At 42.5% G+C, this 13398-nt stretch overlaps 1 protein-coding gene across 1 annotated transcript; it reads right to left on the reverse strand.

Annotated features, from left to right (window-relative positions):
* Positions 1-6930: 6930 nt before the first annotated feature.
* LOC139374741 (uncharacterized) lies at positions 6931-9814 on the reverse strand. The gene is made up of 3 exons (XM_071115867.1): positions 9337-9814; positions 8810-8940; positions 6931-8632 (listed from the first exon to the last, which is right to left on the reverse strand). The coding sequence occupies exons 1-3, from the start codon at positions 9617-9619 to the stop codon at positions 7535-7537; spliced, it is 1512 nt and encodes a 503-aa protein (XP_070971968.1). The 5' UTR covers positions 9620-9814; the 3' UTR covers positions 6931-7534.
* Between the last annotated feature and the right edge of the window lie 3584 nt (positions 9815-13398).

The following is a 13398-nucleotide window of genomic DNA, read 5'->3' on the forward strand; positions in this document are numbered from 1 at the left end:
TATATCTTTCTCGCACAGAAGGACAAGCTGACCAATAGAATACTTTAGTACTATGGGGGATAGGAGATTGACATAGGCTGTTCGTTGGGCCTACTCATCTTGTTGGCTGATGATCACCATATCATCTACTCTGCCTCATCATTGGGGAGAAGTGCCTTGGTCAGCGAGGTGACCAAGAACCCGATGGTCACGCTGGCAAATCTCTAGAGTTCCTCTGTGGAGATGGGAGAACCTTCCAGAAGGACAACCATCTCTGAAGCACTCCACCAATCAGGTCTTTATGGTTGAGTGGCCAGACAGAAGCCACTCCTCAGTAAAAGGTACATGACAGTCAGTTGTACAACTAAATGAATGAAGTGAATGAATTGAAAATGTGGCATTTAACCCAACCCCTCTCAATCATAACACACAAGGTAAACAGGTACAGTGCTTCATTTGAGCCGGATCTGGAACCTCTCGGTTTAAGACTGTTTTGTCCCGGAACCTATTTGTCAGGATCCGGTAACTCTTTTGACATGGATTTCTCTCTCTCAATTGCCTCTGTTTATTCTCCTTCCCCCACAAAAAAAGCTAATGTGAAAAAGTACATTTTCAGGAGGGGTCTAACGTTCTAAGATTTGATTTGGGTTGGGCCGGACCGGGTTTAGAGTTTGTGTAACATTGTAACCTGTTTGAGACCAACGCTTGGCGGTGGCTGTGAGAAGCGCGCCTGTATCTAACTAGAATGAGATTCACTTTCTATGATCTTTCGCTCTCTGCTCTGATAGACATGAGCCTGCAACTTATCTCTCCAGCGTTGCACTTCATCATTTATTTCCTTATAGAATCATAGCTACGCGAAGGGTTCTGGAGGAACTGCAGCAGCCCTGATAAATTGAAACACATTTGCCTAAGTTATAGAATTACTGATGTTTGTTCAAAAATAAACTAAATCATTCAGAATAGCCTACTACACCATGACAATTACTATAATTTAGCAACAGAGGATCATTGGCTTCTTTTTTAAATAGCCTAGCTTTGGATTGTACCCCAATAACAAGGGATAGCCTATAGTCGGGAACGCCCGGCAAATCTGTCAGTGAAAAATCAGCACGCAGACCAAACAGGCCCTAAGCAATATTTCAAATACAATCGAGGGAAAAACACAGGTTGGAAAGCAATGGCTCCTGCTGAAAAGAGAAGAGTTTTCTGTAGGCTACCAAAATATTTGATCAACTTCCAAATATTGTTTTACAAAAAGAGAGAGAGGCTTTTGGCACGAGCGCATCGACAATCACCAGCGAGCCTATATACACACCTAGACTATTGATGGATTCAAGACACGGTGGTTTTTATTGATCTCAGATTCTCGGTTTGAAAGTGAGAAAGTAACCTGCCATTTAGATCATTTGTGCAGAATAAAAAATAAAAATAAAAAAGATTCTGCCAAAGTCTCCAGTCATGTAAATGACCTAGAATTGCATGAAATGCGTTTATAAAAGGCCAACATTTTCTTGGACCCTAGTCTACTAAAAATGTTCCCCGTGTGTGCAACTTCTAAGTGCTTCTACTCTACTGCTTTTTTCTCATGTATTCTGGTACCTTAGAACTCCCCAGGTCACCCCCCTCTCGGGCTCACTTTGTTCTGGTACCTCCCAATTTACAAAGTAAGCACTGAACACTATTCTACTATTGGACTGTCTTATTTTGTTTTAATAATAACATTACATGGAAAAAATAGTAGCACTGGAAAGTAACATCCTGAGTGATAAATTAGAGGCTTTGAATTACTTTGCCAGCAGCTACAGTAAGCTACACACCACTGTCTGAGTTGAGAGCGCTGCTGAGGTGCCCTTTACAGACCATTTCATCCCTTCCATCTGAACATTGACGTGTCATCAACAATCCTGCATGTCAGTTCAGTGCACACAGTTTAACAGAGAAAATACAATATTTGGGAATATATTTCGTAGAACAGACATGCTGTATTAGGCTATGTCATCTCTAAACCAGAATCCATATGACTGAAATCCATTGCAGTGACTGAAAACTTTATGGAACTAACGTTATACATGGGCTTTTCTGCTGGTGTATCCTGAGGTATCTCCTCTCTGAGAACCCCTTCCCGCAGTGCGTTCAGATGAACGGCCTCTCTCCAGGTTCATCTTCAGCTGGTGGGAGAACCTGTTTTCACACTGTAAGATTTCTCCCCTGTGTGGACTGTCTGGTGCCTCTTCCGGTTGGAAAAGTGGGAGGAATTGGCCCTGCACAGATGGCAGCAGAATGATTTCTCCCCCGTGTGCATCCTCTGGTACATCTCCACCTGTTTGGTGAAACTGAAGGCTTTCTCACAGAATGAACATGGGAAGCGCTTCTCTTTGCCACCGGATCTACTGATAGCATTACTACTACTGTAATTTGTGTAACAAATTGGTGTTGAGGCACTGGCATTGTCTGAGGTCTGGTTTAACATTAGGAGAGTGTGAGGAGGACAAAGGCCAGTGAATGTCTGTATTGTCGCAGGGGCCATGTTCCAGTTGATGGATCCTTAAGGCGGCAGGCTGAAGGCAGCACCGTTTAGTGGGTTAACCTGAGGCGCCACCAGTCTCTCTGAATCACAACTATTAGGAGCAGGATGGAGCATCTTTAGCCGAGTCAGTATCTGTTCTCTCCCCCTGCATACGGACACCTCCCCGTCCCTGCAGACCAAATCTACTCCTCGCCCTGGTACTCAGCCCGTCTTTTGTCATGGAGACTAAGTTCAGTTGTTGTTTTGTGTTCGACTGTTTCTGGTTGTGGTGTTGATACCCAGACCAGAGTTGAGGACGCTGTCTTATCCACTGACTCCCACTATGTCGCTTCTGGTCCTGGCATGCTCAGTGATGTCCTCCCCCAGGCCCTTGGCTGCACCCATCTGGGTCTGGGAATCCAAGATGGCCGCCCAGTCTCCTCTTTTAGCCTCCAGCCAACCACCATTAGAGAACTCTACATATACAGTTTTGAGTCAATGTTTGTTTTAGTATCTAAACAAGTTTTTTCAATTTCATTGTATGCCCATTAGTAATATAATAGTAATAACATGCCATTTATCAGACACTTTTATCCAAAGTGACTTAGTCATTCGTGCATACATTTTATGTACGGGTGGTCCTGGGAATTGAACCCACAACCATGACTGTGCAAGTGCCATGCTCTACCAACTGAACCTTCAGAAAGTATTCATACCGCTTGACTTATTGTGTTATAGCCTGAATTCAAAATGTTTTAATATATTTATTTTCTCACCCATCTACACACAATACCTCATAATGAATGACAAAGTGAAAACTGTTTGCAATTATATTGAAAATGAAATGCAAAAATCTAATTTACACCCAAGCACCTTTGGTGGCGATTACAGCTTTGAGTTGCGCCTGGCCCGCCACAGGAGTCACTGGTGCGCGATGAGACAAGGATATCCCTACCGGCCAAACCCTCCCTAACCCGGACGACGCTAGGCCAATTGTGCGTCCCTGGTTCCAGCTGTTTTGCACTGATGGGAGGACTAGGGTACGGAGAAAACATGCATCCATCATGCCACGTGTCAACATTGCAGACTGGTGGTGGTGTGATGGTGTGTTTTCATGGCACACATTTAGGCACTTGATAAAAGTGGAGCAACGTTTGAATGCCACAGGATATCTGAACATTGTCGCCAATCAGGTGCATCCCTTCATGGCAGCAGTGTATCCATCTGTGAATAGATTTTTTTCCAGCAGGATAATGCCCCATGCCACAAGGCTAGGATTGTCCAGGAATGGTTCCACAAACATGACAGTGAATTCAACGTATTGCAGTGGCCTGCCCAGTCACCAGTTCTCAATCCAAGTGAGTTTCTGTGGGATGAGATGGAACGAGCTATTCAGAGTAGAGATCCACTACCAGCCAACTTGACACAGCTGTGGGAAGCATTGGAGTCAACATGGGCCAGCATCCCTGTGGAACGCTTTCGACACCTTGTAAGTCCATGCCCTGACGAATTGAGGCTGTTCTGAGGGCAAAAGGGGGTGCAACTCAGTATTAGGAAGTTATACTGTTTTGTACACTCAGTGTATAAAGACAGGTGTGTTTCTTTTTAAATCATGTCCAAACAATTGAATTGGCTACAGGTGGACTCCAATCATGTTGTAGTGACATTTCAAGGATGATTGAAGGAAATTGGATGCACCTGAGCTCAATTTGGAGTGTCATAGCAAATGGGTGTGAATACTTATGTAAATTAGATATTTCTGTATTTCACTTTAAATAAATGTGAATAAATACTAAAACCATGTTTTCACTTTGTCATTATGGGGTATTGTGTGTCGATGTAGAATAAGTCAAGTGGTATGAATACTTTCTGAAGACACTGTATATTATGTTCTGTATATGTATTTCTCCCTTACCTTGCTCCCCCATCTTTAGTCCACTCAGCAGGTCAATGCCCTCTGGTTCATCTTCTATCGTCTCCTCTTTGACCAGCAGCAGATCAGGCTTCCCATCCTCCATGTCTACTGACTGTAAGAGATACAGAGTGAGAGGATGTTGGATCAAGAAATCTGATATGAGCAACCTGCTATGGAGCATCTTCTGATTGGGCAATGAGGGATTGCTATGAGTATTATGCAAATGTGTTCGTTGTTTTGATAATATGCAAATGTGTTAGTTGATGTGATACTATGCAAATGTGTTAGTTGATGTGATACTATGCAAATGTGTTAGTTGATTTGATTACTTGACACTCTTTTAATGGATTGATAATTCAAGGGCATGGTCCCACACTTAAGATAAACTGGGCCCATATCCACAAAGTGCTGATCGAGGATCAGTTCCCCACCTGTCTATAGTCTTATTCATTATGATCTAAAAGGCTACATCTATCCTAGATCAGCACTCCTACTTTGGAGAGACTTTGTGGATACGGGCTCTGAACGAATACCATTCAACCAATAGTTTACAGTGGGCTCACCTCAGTGAGACTGTGCTGCTCAGCTGGTTCCTCTGTGGGTTCAGAAGGAGGTGTAGTCTGTCCTCCATGACCATGGTCCGAACAGGGTTCCCCAGACCCTCCTCACACCCCTCCTCCTTCACCCGCAGCACCTCTGGACCCTCCTCCTCCTGGAAGAGACAGGTGATACAGATTACACAGACATACACTCCCTCAGTTACGCACACACATAATAAACACACTTTCAACATGGAGTGTTTACCCATCCCCACTACATTTGAGTCCTATACTGTAGTTACAGAATGACATAATTGTTGTTAAATCCATCATGGTGGACATAAATATGTTGGGAATAATAAGTCAGCTATGATAAGTCAGACAAACCTGACTAAACTATACAGTAGGTGTTTGTCAGTGTGTGTGAGCAGGTAGGCATATTTAGTGTAGTGTATATTGGTTATAAAGCGCTGTCAGGATGCAGAATAGGGTGAGATCAGTTACTGTCTTACCTCAATTAGCCACGAAATCCCTAGTTTGAAAGCGACAAACAGTTTTCTGGAAGCTGTGCTGCGCCATTTTCCCTACATTTCTCCCCACGTGGACCAGCCCCCTAGCAATTCGAGTTCCAGCCAATGACATTCACCCCCTCGACGTTTGAGTGATAGCTAGCAAGAATCACACACAGCAGAGCAAGAGAGAGAGCAATGACATGAATTGAACATACACTATATATACAAAAGTATGTGGACACACCTTCAAATGAGTGGATTTGGCTATTTCAGCCACACCCGTTGCTGACAGGTGTATAAAATCAAGCACGCAGCCATGCAATCTCCATAAACAAACATTGGCAGTGGGATGGCGTTACTGAAGAGCTCAGTGACTTTTATTGTGGCACCGTCATAGGATGCCACTTTTCCAACCAGTCAGTTCGTCAAATTTCTGCCCTGTTAGAGCTTCCCCTGTCAACTGTAAGTGATGTTATTGTGAAATGGAAACGTCTAGGAGCAACAACGGCTCAGCCGAGAAGTTGTAGGCCACACAAGCTCACAGAACGGGAACGCCGAAGCACATAAACATTGTCTGTACTCGGTTGCAAACACTCACTAATGAGTTCCAAACTGCCTCTGGAAGCAACATCAGCACAATAACTGTTTGTTGGGAGCTTCGTGAAATGGGTTCCCATGACCGAGCAGCCACACACAAGCCTAAGATCACAATGCGCAATGCCAAGCGTTGGCTGGAGTGGTGTAAAGCTTGCCGCCATTAGACTCTGGAGCAGTGGAAATGCGTTCTCTGGAGTGATGAATCACGCTTCACCATCTGCCAGTCGAACAAAAAAATCTGTGTTTTGGCGGATGCCAGGAGAACGCTACCTGCCCCAATGCATAGTGCCAACTGTAAAATTTGGTGGAGGAATACTGGCCTGGGGCTGTTGTTCATGGTTCGGGCTAGGCCCCTTAGTTCCGGTGAAGGGAAATCTTAATGCTACAGCATACAATAACATTCTAGACGCTTCCAAATTTGTGGCAACAGTTTGGGAAAGGCCCTTCCCTATTTCAGCATGACAAAGCGATATCCATACAGAAATGGTTTGTTAAGATCGGTGTGGAAGAACTTGACTGGCCTGCACAGAGCCCTGACCTCAACCACATAGAACACCTTTGGGATGAATTGGAACACAGACTGCGAGCCAAGACTAATCACCCAACATCAGTGCCTGACTTCACTAATGCTTGCGGCTGAATGGAATTAAGTCCCCGCAGCAATGTTCCAACATGGAAAGCCTTCCCAGAAGAGTGGAGGCTGTTATAGTAGCAAAGACGGGACCAACTCCATATTAATGCCCATGATTTTGGAATGAGACGAGCAGGTGTCCACGTAATTTAGGTGATGTGAGGTAGTACGCAATTTTCGGGGACCATTTTTGGCTCGTGGGCTACTTTCAGAAGAACTGGCTAAAAAGAATAATGAAAGTCTTAGAATTAAAAGTCCCATTTTGTGTTTATTAAACAAACAAGTTCTAAATAATCCATATGAAAACCACAAATACACGTCTCAACTAAAAATCTGCATGAACTTGATAAACTGCATACATTTTCTCATTAAAAGTGGCTTGGGGAAAAAATGAAGTAGTTGAATGGAAGTCATGAAATCTGCATTTGTGAACATCATACAGCCTACACCAGGACTCTCCAACCCTGTTCCTGGAGAGCTATCGTCCTGTAAGTTCACTCCAACCCTAATCTAGCACAACTGATTCTAATAATTAGCTGGTTGATAAGCTGAACCAGGCTCGATATAAGTAGGGTTGGAGCGAAAACCTACAAGAGACCCCTGGCCTACACAGTACAAACACAATATGTAACAGACTTTTTAGGGTTATAAACTGTATGCCTTATATAATCACACAATGTCTGGATGCAATATTCTACCCAGAAATATTCAACACTGAAATGTGTTACTCTTGTTTTTCCAAACCCATCTATGGATATTTTCTGCTGACAACAATGAAAATGAATCTTTGTCTTTAATACAGGGTTTGATCTAAACGTCAGAAGCTATCGGATGGAATGGTTACTTTCTATACTATAGAGTAGAATGGTTTTTTTGCTGGTGTATCCTGAGGTAGCTCCTCTCTGAAAAACTCTTACTACAATGCGTACAAGCAAATGGCCTTTCTCCCGTGTGGACCTTCAGGTGCATCTTCAGCTGGTGCTGGCGGGAGAACCTTTTCTCACACTGGGGGCAGCTGTAGGGTTTCTCCCCTGTGTGGACCCTCTGGTGCCTCTTCAGGTTGCCAGCCTGGGCGAAGCTCATGTGACACTGGGTACAGCTGAAGGGTTTCACCCCTGTGTGGACCCTCTGGTGCCTCTTCAGGTCACCAGCCTGGGCGAAGCGCATGTGACACTGGGTACAACTGAAGGATTTCACCCCTGTGTGGACCCTCTGGTGGATCTCCACCTTCTGGGAGCAAGGGGAGTGGGTTGTGACATTTGGATTTGTCTCTAAGCTTTCCCTATAATCTAAGAAATCTCTACCTTGTGAGTGTCCTTCTCCTGAGGGAGTCTCGTCTACATTCCATGTCAGAGGAGTGTCGCCCTCCACTTTCACAGTCACCTCATCTACGAGTATAACCTCCCCTTTCTTATCTAGGCACCCTTCAGAGTATACGCTACTACTGTACTGGTTCCAGTCCCTACTAGACAGATCAGTCTGTGTCTCTAAACCCAAGGGCATGTTGCCAGGGTCCATCTCTGTTGTGTAAGAACAAGACAGATCATCACTGCCAGTGTCTAACGTGTCGCCATCTCCACAAGAATGAACCATTCTCTGGCTCTGGTAAAATACTGGTAGGTATTCTGAGCCAGGAGCAGGAGGACAACCCAGTGGCCCCAGCCCCAGTCTCTCTGGGTCTGATCTGTGGTCAGATCCTGTGCGTAAGAGCCTGTGTGTTACAGTCTCTGTGTCTGTCGCTGACTTGAGGATGGCGTTCGGCGTTCCACTGACCTCCATGATGCTGTGTCGGGTCCTGACCTGCGGTGCGACGGAGGTGGTGAGGTCCTCCGTGGCTACAGGGAGCGCCACTCCTGCTGCTGTGCCAGTCTGGATGTCTCTGCTGTGTTTTGAGTTCTCCTCTCCTTCAGTCTTCTCCTGCTTGACCCCAGGTCCTGCAGCCTCTGCTGACTGACACAAAAAGAGAGAAGGTTATAACCGGTACAGTGGAATTGGATAACAATGTCGTAGGGCTCTCACATCCTAAGGATGTACATGTAAGCAAATGAATAGTTGAGGGAGCCTTTCTGAAATAAACGGGCAATGTTTGACGAACTGTCATTTTCAATGTCACACTATGACACAAACCTCTATCACGATAACATGCTGGGTTGAGGATCCACTCCCCTCATCTATAGCTATGGGTTGGCCATCTCTACATGTGTTGTGTTCCGCTGGCTTCACAAAGCTCTTGTGGCCTCCAGTGAGATGTCCTTCACCTGAGAGAGAGTGATTGGGGAAAACGGGGTGGTTAAGTTAGGTACTGTCAATGCTCAACACTATATTGAAGACTGTCTACAATTGGCAAGGATGTAAAGTAACACTTCTCATAAAGTTAAAATATACTATTGATGGATTGATTATGCATCACATTATTTTAATTGAGTATGATAATTGGAAACTCAGTAAATCAAGAATCTGGTTAGAATATGATATTGTCTTTGTGCAAGAATAATTTGTTCTTCATTGACCTACCTGGTAAAATAACAGCTAGATAATCAAGGGAAGTATTGGATACTATCGAAAAATGTTACAAGACCCAATTCTAGGTAACACATCTGAACACATGCACTGAGGGGAAAGGGGCGATAACCCCTGCCATCTGCAAAATGTACCTCTTGCCATTCCTCTGTATCGGTCGAGGGACTTGTCACTACTGGGACGACTGGCGAGAACGCGCTCTCGCATTGTCCTCTCTGCGCGATCCCGTGCCACCTTCATTTCCAGTAGCTGCAGTTTTCTCCGCAATGACCTGTTTTCTTTCTGGCTTTGAGTTATTTCCAAACGAAACACTGCATAGTCGTCGTCTACGAGTTTACAGATCTCTGCAACGGCTGAATTCGCTAGCACCTCCATGATGGAGGCTAATTGGGTGTGAAAAACCATACAGTTAGCCATTGTTAACAGCTACTAGCTAGCGTTACCTAGATAACATCTATCCACCAAGTCCTATTTCCAACACGAATCAAACATTACCTGGGGAAATTATTAATCATATTTTGAGTTCCAGGGTGTTAATACAGGTCTAAATAACAACAGTAAAAACGCTAACGTGGAAATTGTTCTTGGTTACTGTTCTCTTCCGTTTACACTAAAGAGAAAGGATCTTATTGGTTAGCGTAATAGCTGAAAGGGTGTGGTTAAAGTGAAACGTACGCTCGCTGTTCTTTGAAGTACTGTACTGGTTATTACCTAATGGCGTCTTTCTGCAAGCACACATTCAGCCATGTTGGTCAAAGCCCAAGGTGAAAGTGTAGGAGTTTTGGATAAACGCGAAAAAAACATAATGTTCGTGGTAAACACAGGTTTAGGAGATCTTATACGTCTTCTATGAGATATTCTTCATCAGCCAACGTAACTTTTTGTGAATTCTGAAGCATTTGAGACGTTAAAACATTTATGTAATCAATGCACGCACATAAAGACTTCATAATTCATAAAGGTCATATTAACTGACTGATATGATCTCAGGGGTCGTTCCATGTCATTTCAGCAAGCCATCTTAGGCTGTCCTGAAATCGTTTCTGTAGTTAGAAACATTATTTTGATGAAATATAATTTGAAATTAAAGCAATTGATGGCACCCAAATTGGCCATTTTAATTTATAGGACTCATATAATATTCAATAAACATAGTACCTAACATCCAATTTGAACCAAATTTTGTTGTAACTCTAACAACGTTCCCCTTCACAGTTGTATGCGAGTAAAATCCTACCATATAAAAAAAATCACAACAGCTGTGATGGAAACAGGAAGTTTCGGTACAATTTTATAATTACCGACAGATCATTTGTTCGTTTAACATGGTATCTTTTTGTGTCATTAAAATTAATTATACTAGGAAATGCGGTGGAAACAACTTTTGCGCAAATATTAATATAATAACTATCTTAACGAAGTACATTTGGAGTCACGCGATGATATGGTGTGAGGTCTTCCCACTACGACTCGGGAAACCATGCAGTTTATTAAACTACAGATTAAATCAATTATACTGAACTTCACAGGGTGGTGAAAATGCACAGTAAATTTGAATAACAAATACAAATATTCTGGCTCTTATCCATAATAATCTCATCATGTAGACTCACTAGCCTACTCGCACTGTACGTAAATCGGAGACACTCCAATTAGTATGAAACGTTACGTTTCTTATGGTATGTATTCATGTGTGGATTTCCATCACCCATTTCGTATGATATGTTATGAATGACATGTTATGAATTTGCGAAAACGTACACTACCGGTCAAGAGTTATAAAACACATTAATTCACGGGTTTTTCTTTATTTGTACTATTTTCTACATTGTAGAATAACAGTGAAGACATCAAAACTATGAAATAACACATATGGAATCATGTAGTAACCAAAAAAGTGTTAATCAAATCAAAATAGATTTTATATTTGATATTCTTCAAATAGCCACCCTTTGCCTTGATGACAGCTTTGCACACTTTTGGCATTCTCTCAACCAGCTTCATGAGATAGTCACCTGGAATGCATTTCAAGTAACAGGTGTGTTTAATTAAAAGTTCATTTGTGGAATTTCTTTCCTTCTTAATTGCGTTTGAGCCAATCAGTTGTGTTGTGACAAGGTAGGGGGATATACAGAAGATAGCCCTATTTGGTAAAAGACCAAGTCCATATTATGGCAAGAACAGCTCAAATAAGCAAAGAGAAATGACAGTCTATCATTACTTTAAGACATGAAGGTCAGTCAATACGGACAATTTCAAGAACTTTGAACGTTTCTTCTAGTGCAGTCACAAAAACCATCAAGCGCTATGATGAAACTGGCTCTCATGAGGACCGCCACAGGAATGGAAGACCCAGAGTTACCTCTGCTGCAGAGGATAGGTTCTTTAGAGTTACCAGCCTCAGACATTGCAGCCCAAATAAATGCTTCACAGAGTTCAAGTAACATCTCAACATCAACTGTTCAGAGGAGACTGTGTGAATCAGGCCTTCATGGTCGAATTGCTGCAAAGAAACCACTACTAAAGGACACCAATAATAAGAAGAGACTTGCTTGGGCCAAGAAACACAAGCAATGGACATTAGACTGGTGGAAATTTGTCCTTTGGTATGGAGTCAAAATGTAAGAGTTTTTGGTTCCAACTGCCGTGTCTATGTGTGATGCAGTGTGGGTGAACGGATGTTCTCCGCATGTGTATTTCCCACCGTAAAGCATGGAGGAGGAGGTGTTATAGTGTGGGGGTGCTTTGCTGGTGACAGTGTCTGTGATTTATTTAGAATTCAAGGCACACTTAATCAGCATGGCTACCACAGCATTCTGCAGTGATATGCCATCCCATCTGGTTTGGGCTTGGTGGGACTATCATTTTTTTTTCAACAGGACAATGACCCAAAACACACCTCCAATCTGTGTAAGGGCTATTTGACCAAGAAGGAGAATAATGGAGTGCTGCATCAGATGACCTGGCCTCCACAATCCCCCAACCTCAACCAAATTGAGATGGTTTGGGATGAGTCGGATCGCAGAGTGAAGGAAAAGCAGTCAACAAGTGCTCAGCATATGTGGGAACTCCTTCAAGACTATTGGAAAAGCATTCCAGGTGAAGCTGGTTGAGAGAATGCCAAGAGTGTGCAAAGCTGTCATCAAGGCAAAGGGTAGCTACTTTGAAGAATCTCAAATATAAAATATGTTTTGATTTGTTTAACACTTTTTTGTTTACTACATGATTCCATATGTGTTATATAATAGTTTTAATGTCTTCACTATTATTCTACAATGTAGAAAATACTAAAAATAAAGAAAAACCCTTCAATGAGTAGGTGTTCTAAAACTTTTGACCAGTAGTGTACATGTTACGAATTTCCTAAACGTACAATATGTTACGAATTTGCAAAATGTATGATACGCTCTGTTACAAATTTGGGCTAGCTGTATTACGTTAGGTAATGTTAGCTAGGCGAGGGGTTAGGGTTACGTTTATGAGTTAGGTTAAAAGGTTAGGGAAAGGGTTTGCTAACATGCTAAGTAGTTGAAAAGTAGCTAAAAAATATTAAATAGTTGAAAAGTTGCTAATTAGCTAAAATGCTAAAGTTGTCTGTGATAATATTCGAATTCACAACCTTTGGGTTGCTAGACGTTCTGGTTATATGCCCACCCATTGTCTTAAGTAACCATCTGTCGTATGTAACCATACCAAACGTAACATATCATACTAAATGGAGTGTCTCGGATTTACTTACAGAATAATACAAAATGCTCTTGAGACCAGGTAGGTAGGTATACATTATCAGTTCTCTATGTCTTACAAGTAGTATGGAGTTACGGCATGGAGTATTGTTTCTTCATCCTATGTAATGTATTACTGAATTTGTTGATGTTTTTCTCCCCCTCTTCTGAGAAATTAATCAATAACCACGTTTCCATCCAACCATTTCATGCAGATTAAGTACCTGACGCATGAAAAAGGAAACGACAGGGCTGATGGGAACATGAAATGCTGATACAATTTTATTAATGCTGACAGACAATTTATTTGTTCAACATGGTGGGATCTTTTTGTGTCAGGTAAATAAATGGTAGAAATGGCGGTGGAAACGCCTTTATGCGCAAATATTGATATAATAATATATCGAAGTAAACTTGGAGTCATGCGATATGTTGTGTTGTTCTCACAATTACTTGAGTAAAAGTCTTCAT

The sequence above is a fragment of the Oncorhynchus clarkii genome, chromosome 19, assembly GCF_045791955.1.
Source record: "Oncorhynchus clarkii lewisi isolate Uvic-CL-2024 chromosome 19, UVic_Ocla_1.0, whole genome shotgun sequence".
In the NCBI taxonomy this organism is placed as follows: Eukaryota; Metazoa; Chordata; class Actinopteri; order Salmoniformes; family Salmonidae; genus Oncorhynchus; species Oncorhynchus clarkii.